General features: G+C 43.4%; 1 protein-coding gene across 2 annotated transcripts in view; it reads right to left on the bottom strand.

Annotated features, from left to right (window-relative positions):
• Positions 1–16,169, bottom strand: part of LOC140730856 (kinesin-like protein KIF13B) — a 274,790-nt gene that overhangs the window by 73,619 nt on the left and 185,002 nt on the right. For both annotated transcript variants that reach the window (XM_073051815.1, XM_073051816.1), the window contains exons 14-19: positions 13,050–13,180; positions 10,940–11,026; positions 8,651–8,835; positions 8,299–8,506; positions 4,950–5,112; positions 3,813–3,959 (exon numbers count right to left, since the gene is read on the bottom strand). In XM_073051815.1, coding sequence (XP_072907916.1) covers positions 3,813–3,959; positions 4,950–5,112; positions 8,299–8,506; positions 8,651–8,835; positions 10,940–11,026; positions 13,050–13,180 — 921 coding nt within the window. The remainder of the gene's footprint in view (positions 1–3,812; positions 3,960–4,949; positions 5,113–8,298; positions 8,507–8,650; positions 8,836–10,939; positions 11,027–13,049; positions 13,181–16,169) is intronic.

The following is a 16,169-nucleotide window of genomic DNA, read 5'->3' as shown; positions in this document are numbered from 1 at the left end:
ATGTTGAAGTTCAAGCTCATTGCCATTCAACCGTGCACATGTATATAGATAAATGAAACAGTGCTCTTCTGCGGCCAAGGTGCAAACCACAGTACATATAGTCACACACAGCACATATAGTTCTGATCCCACATGTACAGTCACAAAATAATATTAACACAAGTCCCTGAGTGACCTGGCCTGAGGATTCACAGGCGAGGTGCACGATTGTGTGAGACAGTATAATGTGACCGACATTGTTAAAATAAAACAAGCAATCATATAATTATGTGACACAGCAGCAATAAAAGATGAGAAGTGACCAGTGCAGGATGAGAGTGAGTCAGGGAGTTGGGGACAAATGTCAGCCAAGTTTCACACGGGATCTTTGAAAGAAGTACAGCCTCAGATCAAGAGAACTACAGTCACACAGCACAGAAACAGGCTCATGGGTTCACAGTCTGCACAGATCATCAAGAGAACTACAGTTATACAGCACAGAAACAGGCCCATGGGTTCACAGTCTGCACAGATCATCAAGAGAACTACAGTTATACAGCACAGAAACAGGCTCATGGGTTCAGAGTCTGCACAGATCATCAACAGAACTACAGTCACACAGCACAGAAACAGGCCCATGGGTTCACAGTCTGCACAGATCATCAAGAGAACTACAGTCACACAGCACAGAAACAGGCCCATGGGTTCACAGTCTGCACAGATCATCAAGAGAACTACAGTCACACAGCACAGAAACAGGCCCATGGGTTCACAGTCTGCACAGATCATCAAGAGAACTACAGTCACACAGCACAGAAACAGGCCCATGGGTTCACAGTCTGCACAGATCATCAAGAGAACTACAGTTATACAGCACAGAAACAGGCTCATGGGTTCAGAGTCTGCACAGATCATCAACAGAACTACAGTCACACAGCACAGAAACAGGCCCATGGGTTCACAGTCTGCACAGATCATCAAGAGAACTACAGTCACACAGCACAGAAACAGGCTCATGGGTTCAGAGTCTGCACAGATCATCAACAGAACTACAGTCACACAGCACAGAAACAGGCCCATGGGTTCACAGTCTGCACAGATCATCAAGAGAACTACAGTCATACAGCACAGAAACAGGCCCATGTTCAGAGTCTGCACAGATCATCAAGAGAACTACAGTCATACAGCACAGAAACAGGCCCATTGGTTCAGAGTCTGCACAGATCATCAAGCACCTATTGACACCAATAGTGCAGCAACCCAGTTTTATTCTTATCCATCCCTATCAAATGCGCACTGCGCCCCAACACCAACAGATTGAAACATCAACTACGTAGATACCACAATGCAAAAGATACTGCAGATTTTGGAAATCTAGAGCAACAAACACACAAAATGCTGGAGGAACTCAGACGGTCAGGCAGCATCTATGAAGCCAATGTTTTGGGTAGAGACTTTTCATCAGGACTCAAGTATGCAAGGTTTTTCCACAGAGTCCTGGATGGTATGTGAAACAACTTTTTACTGTGCATTATCTGGCACACGTGACAATAATAAACCAATACCAATGATTTCTGCTGAACACTAGGCACTCGCTCCATCGGTGCCGGAATATGTGGCACCCATCACATCCTTAGGACCTGCTGGTTGTTAATGCAAACGACACATTTCACTGTACATTTCATTGTACATGTGATAAGTAAAGTCAATCTGATTCTAATATCATTTACCTGCACTGCACTTTTTTGGGTAGCTGTTACACATTATTCTGCATTGTTATTTTTTACCTCGACAATGGACTGTGAAATGATCTGATCTGTATGAACAGTATGCAAGACAAGCTTTTCACTCTATCTGGGTACATATGATAATAACAAACCAATGCCAACCACCAATGATGTGAAATATAGAGAGGATATTCTAAAGAAACCTATTCTGATTCGTTTCATCCATTCTTGGAACATAATTGGTTTATTATTGTCACATGTACCAAATAAGGCATAGCGAAAAGCTGTTTTACATGCCATCCGTACAGATCAGTTCATTACATGATGCATCAATGTAGTCCAAGGGAAAAGCAGTAACAGAAAGTGTTACAGTCACAGAAAGTGCAGTGTGGGCAGACAGCAAGATGCAAGGTAAGGAGAAATTTTATCATTCGAAGAGGTCCATTCAATAGTCATAACATAGAACAAAGAATAGCATAGCACAACTCTTCTGTTTCGATGACAAGGAGAGGCATTCACCAAGCCGGTAATTAGAATCCATCCCTTTTTACCACCAAGAAAGTGGTAGCCTTTTACGAGTCAGCTGTATTGACCGTAAGCCATAGGAGCAGAATTAGGCCATTTGGCACATTGAGTCTGCTCTGCCATTCCATCATGGCTGATTTATTAACTCTCTGAACCCCATTCTCCTGCCTTCTCCCATAACCTTTGACAGCCTGATTAACCAAGAACTTATCACCCTCCACTTTAAATATACCCAATGACTTGGCCTCCACAGCCATCTGTGGCAATTAATAACACAGATTTACCAACCTCTGGCTAAAGAAATTCCTCCTCATCTCCGTTCTAAAAGGACAAGCTTCCATCCTGGGGCTGTGCCCTCTGGTCCTAAACTCGCCCACTAAAGGAAACATTGTTCTGGGTCCAATTTGCACCAAAGTATGGCAGATTTCCAATCATACATGCACCAGATGGATTTTTATGATGATCCAGTGGTTTTAAGGTCAATATAATACCAAGAATAACTTTCTGTTCTGTATTTAATTAACTGTAATTAAATTTTCTAAGTCCAGTAGGGTCTGAATACATCTCTGATAATTAGTCCAGGTTTCTGAGTTACTATTCCATAAACACAGCCATTATGCCCTTGCAGAAGAAAATGCAGTGTCATTCTAATACAACCAAAAGAGTTAGATGGATGGAAGAACTGATGAATATGCAGTATCTTTTGAACACTGGGAAGCCCTACAAAAACTGAAGTCATACACTCAAGGAATTCTGCAGATGCTGGAATTCCAGAGCAACAGGCACACAATGCTGGAAGAACTCAGCAAGTCAGGCAGCATCTGTGGAGGGGAATAAACCGTCAACACTTTGGAGTGGGAGCTTCATCAGGACTGGAAAGGAAAGCGGTGATGGGGGGGAGAGGAAGGAGTACAAGCTGGCAAGGGATAGGTGAGACCACATGAGGGGGAAGGTGGGTGGTTGGTGAAGTGAAAATCTGAGTGTTAATAGGCGGAAGAGGTAAAGGGTTGAAGATAAAGGTATCGGATAGGAAAAGACAGTAGACTATGGAAGAAAGGGAAGGAGGTGAATATCAGAGCGAGAAGAAAGGGGGTTAAAGGGGAAATCAGTATGGGAAATGGAAAAAGAGTGAAGGGAGAAGTTACCTGAAGTTAAGGAAATTGATGTTAATGCCAACAGATTGGAGTATACCCAGATAGAACACAAGATGATGCTTTTCCAACCTAATGTGGCCTCATCAAGGCATTAGAGGAAGATGGTCTCAGACATGTCAGAGGGGGAATGGGAAGATGAATTGAAGTGAGTGGCCACTGCAAGATCCAGCCTTTAGTGGTGGGTGGATCCAAGGTGCTCAACAAAGTGCCCTCCACCCCAATCTATGTCAGTGTATTGCAGGCACCAGAAACAATAGGTGACCCCAGCAGACCCACGAAGTGTCACCTCATGGGGAAGGACTGTTTCAGACCCTGAATGGTGGTGAGGGAGACAGTGTAGTTTCAGGCGTAGGAACCTACAATACCCTCGTTTGGTTCTCTGCATTCCCACATTCCCAAGTATAGCAAGTACAAATCTTCTACTTACCGGATTGTCCTCATCACAATCTTTCCATTCCTGGTAAAGCTCACGCATATCAATAAGTCGGTTTTCCAGCTTTTCCAGTGACCAAATCTGCTTCCCTTTGCCCTTCCGCCGTACCTGAATCGCTGGCTCACTGAGAACAGAATCTCGCTGTTGGTGAAAGAAAACATGATTGCAAAAGCATAATAATAAAATGATGCATCTCTTGATGCAATTTAAGCATCTGCGCTAACCTCTACACTACCGTGCCATCTAACACCTTACAAAGCGTGACAACAGAAGTGAGATGAAAAATTGAAAAAGGCTTTAAAATCTTTCAACTTACTAAATTCTGACTGAAATTCTATACAAAGGTATCCCATTAACCTCAATATGGAAATTACATCTGCCACAGTTCAAGACTGATCAAAATAAATCCTTTGTTGAGCGAACATGAATGTACCTTTGTCCTCCTACTTCCGCAATCAACCGACACCTGCATTTGATCCTGCAGGCAAAAAGCTGTCTGATCTCCCTTTCAAACTTGCTCAGCTGTGGCACCAAACCTGCCCTGATAACCATTGCTAAGCTGCTCACATCAAACCACTCATCATTTGGTATATTTACAGGTAATGCCCTCCCCACCACTGAGCACATCTACACAGAGCATTGTCGCAGGAAAGCGGCATCCATCATCAAGGACTCCCACCACCCAGGACATGCTCTCTTTTCATTGCTGCCATCAGAAGTACAGGATTCTCAGGACCAACACTACCAGGTTCAGGAACAGTAACTACCCCTCAACCATCAGGCTCTTGAACCGAAGAAGATAACTTTACTCAACTTCATTTGCTCCATCATTGAAATATTCCCATTAACTATGGACTAACTTTCAAGAACTCTTCATTTCACGTTCCCCATATTTATTTATTTATAGCAATAAATAATCACTTATTTATTATTTATTTCTTTTTGTATTTACACGTTGTTTTCTTTCAAATGTTGGTTGAACACCCAAGTTGGTGTGGTCTTTCATTGATTCTATTATGGTTATTATTCAATTATGGATTTATTCAGTATGCCCACAAGAAAATGAATCTCAGGGTTGTAAATGGTTACATATATGTACTTTGATAATAAATTTATTTTGAATTTTGTTACCTTTCGGTTAGCATCAAGGTTGGATGCTGGAATCTGTAGAGTCACCTGATACTCTGTCTTCTTCTCCATCTCTTCAGCGATGTAATTTGCCTCACGGGCATAAAGATTCGCTTTGGCAATCTGCTCCTGCAGTTTCATGAGACTGTGATTCAGCATCGCCTCCCTGCAGGAACAAAAAATAGTGGAACCAAATAGATAGATAGATAGATAGATACTTTATTCATCCCCATGGGGAAATTTAACTTTTTTCCAATGTCCCATACACTTGTTGTAGCAAAACTAATTACATACAATACTTAACTCAATAAAAAATATGATATGCATCTACATCACTATCTCAAAAAGCATTAATAATAGCTTTTAAAAAGTTCTTAAGTCCTGGCGGTAGAATTGTAAAGCCTAATGGCATTGGGGAGTATTGACCTCTTCATCCTGTCTGAGGAGCATTGTATCGATAGTAACCTGTCGCTGAAACTGCTTCTCTGTCTCTGGATGGTGCTATGTAGAGGATGTTCAGAGTTATCCATAATTGACCGTAGCCTACTCAGCGCCCTTCGCTCAGCTACCAATGTTAAACTCTCCAGTACTTTGCCCACGACAGAGCCCGCCTTCCTTACCAGCTTATTAAGACGTGAGGCGTCCCTCTTCTTAATGCTTCCTCCCCAACACGCCACCACAAAGAAGAGGGCGCTCTCCACAACTGACCTATAGAACATCTTCAGCATCTCACTACAGACATTGAATGACGCCAACCTTCTTAGGAAGTACAGTCGACTCTGTGCCTTCCTGCACAAGGCATCTGTGTTGGCAGTCCAGTCTAGCTTCTCGTCTAACTGTACTCCCAGATACTTGTAGGTCTTAACCTGCTCCACACATTCTCCATTAATGATCACTGGCTCCATATGAGGCCTAGATCTCCTAAAGTCCACCACCATCTCCTTGGTCTTGGTGATATTGAGACGCAGGTAGTTTGAGTTGCACCATATCACAAAGTCCTGTATCAGTTTCCTATACTCCTCCTCCTGTCCATTCCTGACACACCCCACTATGGCCGTGTCATCAGCGAACTTCTGCACATGGCAGGACTCCGAGTTATATTGGAAGTCTGATGTGTACAGGGTGAACAGGACCGGAGAAAGTACGGTTCCCTGCGGCGCTCCTGTGCTGCTGACCACCGTGTCAGACCTACAGTCTCCCAACCGCACATACTGAGGTCTATCTGTCAAGTAGTCCACTATCCAATCCACCATGTGAGAGTCTACTCCCATCTCCGTTAGTTTGTGCCTTAAGATCTTGGGCTGGATGGTGTTAAAGGCACTAGAGAAGTCAAGGAATGTAATCCTCACAGCACAACTGACCCCCTCTAGGTGAGAGAGTGATTTGTGCAGCAAATACGTGATAGCATCCTCCACTCCCACCTTCTCCTTATACGCAAACTGAAGAGGATCCTGGGCGTGCCTGGTTTGTGGCCTCAGATTCTGTATTATCAGCCGCTCCATGGTCTTCATAACGTGCGACGTCAAGGCAACAGGTCTGAAGTCATTCAACTCCTTTGGTTGTGGTTTCTTCGGTACCGGGACAATACAGGATGTTTTCCACTGTCTGGGTACTCTTCTCTGCTCCAGGCTCATGTTGAAGATGCGCTGTAGTGGTTCTCCCAGCTCAGTCGCACAGGCCCTCAGTAATCGTGGGGAAACTCCATCCGGTCCAGCCGCCTTGCTGGTACAGATCTTCCTCAGTTGACCTACCACCTGTGCAGCCGTAATCCTGGGCGTAGGCAAGGTCTCCTGTGAGTGGCTATTTTCCTGTGAGGGAAGTAAGCCTGGTGTGGATTTCTGCGGTGAGGATGAGATTGAGCTGTCGAACCTGTTGAAGAAGTTGTTCAGCTGGTTCGCTTTCTCCACATCTCCACTTATGTTCGCCCCCCGCTTTGCACTGCATCCGGTGATGATCTTCATCCCATCCCACACCTCCTTCATGCTTTTTTTCTGCAGCTTTTGTTCTAGCTTCCTCCTATACTGCTCCTTTGCCCCCCTTATCTGTACTCTGAGTTCCTTCTGAACTCTTTTAAGCTCCAACCGATCACCATCTTTAAAGGCCCTCTTCTTCTGGTTTAGGAGGCCTTTGATGTGACTAGTGATCCAGGGCTTATTATTGGGATAGCAGCGAACAGTTCTAACAGGGACAACTGCATCCACACAAAAGTTAATATAGTCCGTTGTGCATTCAGTGACCTCCTCAACGCCCCCACAGAGCCCCCCTTGCAGTACATCCCAGTTAGTAGTACCGAAGCAGTCTCTCAGGGCCTGTTCAGCTTCAGGAGTCCACTTCCTAAAAGAGCGTGTGGTAGTGGGATGCCTCATCACAATTGATTTATATCTGGGCTGTAACGAAACCAGGTTGTGATCAGCTTTCCCCAATGAAGGCAGTGGGGATGCACTATATGCCTCCTCTACGTTTGCATACAGTAGGTCAATAGTCCTATTACCCCTGGTGTAGCAATCCACGTACTGGGAGAAAGCAGGTAGTGTCTTGTCCAAAGTCACATGGTTGAAGTCCCCTGTAATTATCACCAGTGCCTCAGGGTGCTGTGTCTGCAGCCTAGCAACAGCGGAGCTGATGACGTCACACGCTACCGTTGCGTCGGCACGCGGCGGGACATACACATTCACCACAATGACGCTTGCGAATTCTCGAGGCAGGTAATATGGCCTCATACTCACGGCCACCTTTCTCTTCTCTTGAATCTATCCTGCAGTTATGCAAAAGTATGAAGCAGCATACCTTCTCCTCACCTACCCATCATCTCCCTCTGGTGCTCCTCTTTCTTAAATGGTCCACTTTCCTCTCTTATTGGATTACCTATTTTTCAGCCCTTTACCTCTTCTACCTAACTTCTCCCAGCTTCTTATTTTATCCCCTGTTCCCTACCAACCCACCTTTCCCCTCACCTGGTCTCCTGTACTCCTTCCTCTCCCCCACCTCACTCTGGCTTCTTGCCCCTTTCCTTTCCAGTCTCAGCTCAATTTAACTCTTTATTCGTTTCTATGAACATTGCATGACCTGTTGAGTTCCTTCAGCATTGTGTGTGTATTGTTCTGGATTTCTAGCATCTGCAGAGTCTCATGTGCTGATGACATGCAGCCTCTTGTTTATCGACAAAGCTATGGCGCTTTTTCACTGGGTGAAGGATGTGAATTAATGCAAAAATACGAAATATCCAGGTAATTTATGCTTCATCGTACCTTTGCATAGCTTCAGGATAGATTCCAGAGTAACCGTAATCCATTCCAGAGGACAAATCAGCATAGTTATGAAAACACACTTCACCTCAAAGGCCTTTACCCACCTTTCCTCCGTCCACTGACGGAGGCGCTGCTGAGTGCTGGGGGAACTGAAAGAAAGGCGCTCCATGCTACGGTAATGTTTCTCGGGGGACAAGCGCCTACGTAACTGTTCCAGCTCCCGTTCATACATGAGGCGCTGTTGTTCCAGTGCTGAGCGTTTCTCCTCCTGGTGTTGCCGCTCCAGCCTCTGCAGCACTGACTGCATCGCATCTGTCAATACAGTGAACTGTGCCATTATCCTTGTCTCGTATTGGTAACACACCAAGACATGCACTCAACCATCCATGCAAATTTCATCAACTTAGTGCGCCGCTTATAAAACTAAATTTAAACAATTAAGTGCTTCCTCCCTACCATTGTTCCCAAGAGCCTTCATCGTGACCTCCATCTGTGCAAACTCAAAGCTGTAATTATTCTCACTGGAGCCATCACTAGCACTGTCTCCATCTCCGTCCAGTTGCTCACTACTAGAGCTTTGCTTCATGGAGTTTTCCTGCCCCTCTTCTTCCTGCAATGGCTTCGGTTTTGGCAGATTTATTCTAAATAAGAAAATAAAGGTCAAGAAGATTTCTATGGTGAATTTTAGACACTCTTACTCGATTGTTGGATTGGCAGCTGATACTCATTACAAAATCATAAGACATAGGAGCAGAATTAGGAGAACCGTGATACCCAAATGGCCACTGAGTCTGCTCTTCCGTTCCACCATGGCTGACTCTTGAGGTTTCAGTTCTACAAAAGTCAGGGTATCACGGTAGTAAACATTTTCCAGAGCCAGCAACTCGGGTTCAATTCCTACCGCTGCCTCTAAGGAGTCTTGTAGGTTCTCCTTGTCAGGTTCCCCCATGTGCTCTGGCTTCCTTCCACATTCCAAAGGTGGACAGGTCAGTAAGTTGTGTGCATACTATGTTGGCACTGGAAGTGTGGAGACACCTACAGGGCTGCCACCAGCACATCCTCGGACTGTGTCGGTCACTGATGCAAAAAAAAACAACACATTTCACTGCATGTTTCGATATATAAATAAAGCTAACCCTTAAATGGAAAACAGCTGTAATACTTCTCATTTACTGTTTGAAAATACACCATTTCTACTACCACCGCCCTCCCCCATGACTGAATCTCAGAGAATGCAGTTGAACAGGTACCATAATGACTTTTGAATCTCTGGTGAAGATAGTTAACCAGTATCTTTTGCAACAGACATAATAAGAGAATCCGCCCAAGTTAGAAGTCATTGCTATTAATTAATGCAGAGGCTTATTGACAAAATTCACAAATACAGTGCCTAAAAATTAGCCTCCTGGAATGGCAGAATAGACTCAATGGGCTGACTTCGATTCCTAGGTCTTATTTATGGTCCTATATTCATCAGGGGAACAGACGACCTACAGCAGCAGTATTTTCTGTGTTGCCTCTGCAAAATCTCCCAGGTCCAATGGAAGAGTGTAAGCACCAAATATCAATAAACCTCATAAGACAAAATCCTAACATCAAGGCTCTGATCATATTAAACCAACTTTGACGAGTTGACTCCTGGAATAAGCATCCCTACTTGAAGCTGTGTCATAGAAAACAACACCCAGCAAAACAAATACGTTAAGATGTCTTCATCGTGACCCAAGATAACTCAAACTGGTGGAAAAACATGTGAAAAGGTACCAACCACAAACAGTACAAGGAGCATACAGTACTCCAATTCACCCTACCTCATATGGAACTCACCAGTAGATCCTGCAAAGGATTTGGTAGTGAACTGAGAACCCTTAAAATGCAGTGGAATCAAGACGGACTGATTCCTGAGAGGACCATCTCAGAAGTTTGCAAACATTTTTCAGAACTCCGCTCACTTACAGAACATAGAACAGTACAGCAAAAGAACGGGCCCTTTGACCTCATGATATATTTACTTTACACGATGCCAAATTAAGCTAAATTTCAGAACTAAAGCAGCAAAACGGAGGGCTATGTAGGATGGCAGGATCAGATGGACATTAGAGTAGATTAAAAGGCCGGCACAAAATACTATGTGAGCAATATACTATGTTCTACATTTAAATTACTTTGCCTACACACAATCCATATTCCTGAAAATCCACAGATCTACCTAAAAACTTGCCCCAGGCACTAGTACTCTGTGTGAAAAACCAGAGTTTTAAATTCACTCCCTCTCTCTTTACGTACATGATCTTAATTACATGATACCCTCACTCACCTTAAATCTATGACCTTGGGAGAAACAAGTCAGACCACATACCCTAACTGGTAATTTTATAAACTTTTATCAGGTCTCCCCTCAGCCTCTGATGCACCAGAGAAAACAAACCGAATCTGACGAACATCTTACAGTTCATGGCCTCTAATCCAGGCAGTATTGTAATTTCGAAGAAGGGTCTCAGCCCAAAACACCGACTGTTTATCATTTCCACAGATGCTGCCTGTCCTGCTGATTTCCTCCAGCATTTTATGTGTGTTACTTAGCATTGCTTTGGCATCCTTTCCGAAGCTCTATATCAAGGAGGTAACCACAGTCCTTGAATCGCTTGAGTTGATGCACAGAAAACTCCAGCTGTGCTGACTGATAAATTTGTACACACCAATAAAACTGAGTAAAACTAATGACTGTACTCCACTCTACGTTACCTGAAGAAGTGGTTATTACCCCAGAGGATTCGATCACCGTGATGAAGCTGCGTAGGGCAGGTTAAAAGGGAGCCATTTACAAATGTTCTGGGGAGAGAAGTTAAATGTTACAATCAGCAGTACTGTGAAAACATTAAGTGAACAAATGCACTGGAAGGTACAAACAAAGAGACCATAACCTTAGGCAATCAGAATGAATAACAGAGAGAGAATGCAGAGAATGCTCCTCAAGGTAGTCACACCCACAGAAGACCTTACATCACAGAATACTACAGCACAGAATCAGAATCAGGTTTAGTATCACTGGCAAATGTCACAAAATTTGTTGTCTTTGCAGCAGCAGTACAATACAATACATAATAACAGAGAAATAACTAGGAATTATAGTATATATATTAAATAGTTAAATAACCAGTGCAAAAATATGTAGTGAGGTAGTGTTCATGGGTTCAATGTCCATTCAGAAATTGGATGGCAGAGGGGAAGAAGCTGTTCCTGAATCATTGAGTGTGTGCCTTCAGGCTTGGGTGGCAGCAATGAGAACAGGGCATGTTCTGGGTGGTGGGGGTCCTTAATAATGGGTGCACCTTTTAAAGGCATCACTCCTTGACGATGTCCTGGAAACTATGGAGGATAATGCCCATGATGGATCTGACTAACTGGTATGTCTTTAGACTGTGGGAGGAAACTGGAACATCTGGAAGAAACCCACAATGTCACAGGGAGAATGTACAGGCAGTGATGGGAATTTAACTCAGGTCACTGGTACTGTAAAGCACCTTTATCTGTAACGGTGACTGCGGGTTCAGGAGAAAACGATGAGGTGACTGTGATTTCAGGGTTCAGCTCTACAGAAAGTGCATCACCTTCTAACATGACATCCTGTAGTCTTCAGCACTGAACACTGAACATAGAGTGCAGCAAAATGATATGCTGACCTTCTAACTTACTCAACTTTCAATCTAACCCTTCCCTCCCCTAATGTATCTGCCTCTACCACAACCCCTGGGAGTGTGTTCCATGCACTTCCCACTTTTTGTGTAAAAAAACTACCTTTAATATTTCCCCTATGCTTTATTCTAATTACCTTTAAGTTATGTCCTCTCATATTAGCTATTGCCACCCCTGGAATAAGGAGCTGGCTGTCCACTTCATCATCTTATACACCATTACCAAGTCCCCTCTCATCCCAAAAAGAAATACATCAAGCTCACTTCACAAGACATTGTCCCAGATCCCCAAGGCTTTAGGATGACTTAACCTTCCAAACCAAGTCTGTGAATTCTGAGTTGGCTGGTAACAGCTACACAGGACCTTTCAGAGGATGGACAGGATGGCTTGTTGGAACAGGAAGGTAATATAGAAGTGGTATGCTAAGTTTTTGCCGGCTTCCAAAGAGACACAAGGTTCTCAGTAGGTTCCCAGGCCTTCCTTCTCCATTTTGATGAGTCACAGGACCTGAATTCCCACAGATCCCATTGGGTCTTGGTAGGGTGAATATGGAGAGGATAATTACTCATGTGGGAGTCAAGAATTAGGCATCATTGTTTAAAAGAGTCACCTGCTTAAGGCAAAGATGAGCACTGAATTTAAAAAATTCTGATCAGCTGTTCTAATGATGTCTCACACATTTCCAATATTCAGTACTTTGTCTCCTTTCCCCAGTTTATCTTTCATTCACCAACTCCTCCCATTTTTAACACCTCTCGACATAACTCTGCCACATTTTCAATAATCATCACAAACATTTGTTATTTAGTTTCTTCTGATCTCCACCCAAACCTCAGAATGTTCCTTCTTCCTCACACCTCTTTCTCTGCAAACCTGAACTAGTTTAACTTCTAACTTTACTGAGTTCTGGTGAAAGGTCATTGAGCTGAAATCTTAGCCATTTCTCTCTCCACAGCTACTGCTTGAGCAGCTCAGTAATATCACAGAGGACACAAATGTTCTCCCAAAGAGATGGTAAAACCAAAATGACTAACTTTCTTGGTTCCAAAACAATATTTTAATTTCAAGATGCAACAATTGCATAAACACCTCAGGATAGAAATAATGTTTGGGCGAGTTCATTTTTAAAATCAATTATAGAAGATTATCGAGATTTCACCTGGTGTTTTGTTTTGGTGTGAGAATGACTCGTCTCTCTGGAGAGATATCAATGACACAATGTTCTGGAAGTATTCCCATTCCACACAGCTGTATGTCCTGCGAATCATCAGATCCAATCAGAGTGTGATTCTGTTGAACAAATAACAAAGTACAAATTAAGTCCTCTTGTCCAAGCATGGCTTTCAACAAATAGAAGACCTACAAGTTGCCAATGCAGTGAGGTTTGATTACTTCAAGAAGTTGAAAAAATGCTAAAACTTCCATTTGGATCAATACATCAAGACAATATTTCAGGAGTACAGGCAAGGCCATGGGACTATCTAGTTAACTCCTTCAAAGAGCTGCACAGCTGAAAATCTTCCTTCTGTAGTGTGAAATTTTAAACATACAAATCCTCCTGAATTAAAATTTCATATTAGCCTTTATAATGTTCCAATTGCTCCCACTTGAATCAACATTACAGCGTGAGTGTAGAATAAGCTTTGAAATGAAGGTTTTAATTGTAACATTTATGAGAAGATGGTATGAGAGGCTTGGAGGGATAGGTTCTGGATGCAGGTAGATGAGGCGAGGCAGATAAGAGTGACATGGACTCAATGGACAGGTACATAGATACGAGAGGTTTGAAGAGATATGGTCCGGGTGTAGGAAGATGAGACAAGGCAGATCAGGGTGACAAGGACTGAATGGGCTGAAGGACCTGTTGTTTTGCTGTTGGATTCTATATTCTATGTTCAAGGCAGAATTATGGAAGGCAATGAGGTGAGATCGATTAGCTAGTTGAGTGGTGTTGTAACAACAACCTTGCACTTAATGTCAGCAATATCACAGAACTGATTGTGGATGTCAGGAAGGTGAAGACAGGCAAACTCGCAGCAGTCCTTGCTGAAGGATCTGCAGTGAAAAGGATAGAAACATAGAAAATAGGTGCAGGAGTAGGCCATTCGGCCCTTCGAGCCTGCACCACCATTCAGTATGATCATGGCTAATCATCCAACTCAAAACCCTGTACCTGCTTTCTCTCCATACCCCCTGATCCCTTTAGCCACAAGGGCCATATCTAACTTCCTCTTAAATATAGCCAATGAACCGGCCTCAACTGTTTTCTGTGGCAGAGAGTTCCACAGATTCACCACTCTCTGTGTGAAGAAGTTTTTCCTCATCTCGGACCTAAAAGGTTTCCCCTTTATCCTTAAACTGTGACCCCTCGTTCTGTACTTCCCCAACATCGGAAACAATCTTCCTGCATCTAGCCTGTCCAATCCCTTTAGAATTTTATACGTTTCAATAAGATCCCCCCTCAATCTTCTAAATTCCAGTGAGTATAAGCCTAGTCGATCCAGTCATTCTTCATATGAAAGTCCTGCCATCCCAGGAATCAATCTGCTGAACCTTCTTTGTTCTCCTTCTATGGCAAGAATGTCTTTCCTCAGATTAGGGGACCAAAACTGCACACAATACTCTAGGTGCGGTCTCACCAAGGCCTTGTACAACTGCAGTAGAACCTCCCTGCTCCTGTACTCAAATCCTTTTGCTATGAATGCCAACATACCATTAGCCTTTTTCACCGCCTGCTGTACCTGCATGCTCACCTTCAATGACTGGTGTACAATAACACCCAGGTCTCGTTGCATCTCCCCTTTTCCTAATTGGCCACCGTTCAGATAATAATCTGTTTTCCTGTTCTTGCAACCAAAGTGGATAACCTCACATTTATCCACATTAAATTGCATCTGCCATGAATTTGCCCACTCACCTCACCTATCCAAGTCACCCTGCATCCTCTTAGCATCCTCCTCACAGCTAACACCACCGCCCAGCTTTGTGTCATCCGCAAACTTGGAGATGCTGCATTTAATTCCCTCGTCTAAATCATTAATATATATTGTAAACAACTGGGGTCCCAGCACTGAGCCTTGCCGTACCCCACTAGTCACTGTTTCCCATTCTGAAAAGGTCCCATTTACTCCCACTCTTTGCTTCCTGTCTGCCAACCAACCTGGATGACCAGCTTCGAGTTCCTGGACATCACCATCTCAGATAACCTATCCTGGGACCAGTGCACAGGAGTAACCACGAAGAGGGTGCACCTGTGTTTCTACTTTCTTAAGCGTTTTAAGGAGATTTGGCATGTCATTGAAGACTCTGATAAACTTCTACAAATCTACAATGGAAAGCATTCTCACTGGTTGAATCACAGCAATGAAACTCCAGTGCACAGGAACACAAAATGTTTCAGACAGAGAAGGACACAGACCCAGCCAGCTCTATCGTGGATATAGCACTCCCTACCATTGAGGATGTCTACAACAGGCGATGTCTCAGGAAAGCGGCGTCCAACATCAGGGACTCCCACCATCCATTCATGCCTTCCTCTTGAGGCAGGAGGTACAAGAGACTGAAGGACCACACCCCCAAAGCTTCTTCCCTACTTCCATTAGGTTCTTGAACCAACCTGAATAACCCAAACACCAGCTTGCACTCTGCACTTTTCCCTCTTTCAATCTTGCACGAGTGCAACTTATTTTGCACTCTTGTACTCTAAGTTATGTATAAGTTTATGTTAATTTATCCTCGACTTGTACCATACTGCACTGCACTGCACATGTACTACAAAAAGGTACACTTTCAAGGCATTTAAACCCGGGTATGTATGCCCACAATTACAATGCACTTGAACAATGCAGTATTTCTGGAGGCGCAGTGACAAGAGACTCTCTGCACAAATTTCAAAGATTTAAAATAGAGGGACTGTTAAAAAAAATTAAACGTGAGTAGAAAATCAAAATGAAGTGAAAAAAGGAATAAATATACAATCCTAATCCAAAAGATAAATATTCCTAAATAGCTGCCCATGGTAAAATGCATCACGGTGTGGAAAGTTGTTATTAGTCCACGCTAGACGAGCGTTCTTGTTTTCAGAACATGAGCTGAGAGAAAGGGGTCAAATCTCAAATTACATGGTCAAATTACTAGAAAGTATGCAGTCAAAGCTGCACTCAATGTGAAGTTACTATGTCAAAATACAAGACAGCAGAGAGCTATCAACATCCAAGAGCCTCAAATGACAGTGTCCTATCATCAGCTCTCTATGAGTTCCAATACAAAAGCTGAAAAT

The sequence above is a fragment of the Hemitrygon akajei genome, chromosome 7 (genome assembly GCF_048418815.1).
Source record: "Hemitrygon akajei chromosome 7, sHemAka1.3, whole genome shotgun sequence".
Lineage (NCBI taxonomy): Eukaryota > Metazoa > Chordata > Chondrichthyes > Myliobatiformes > Dasyatidae > Hemitrygon > Hemitrygon akajei.
Note: the sequence above shows the minus strand (reverse complement) of the source record. Positions and strands in the feature narration are given on the sequence as shown.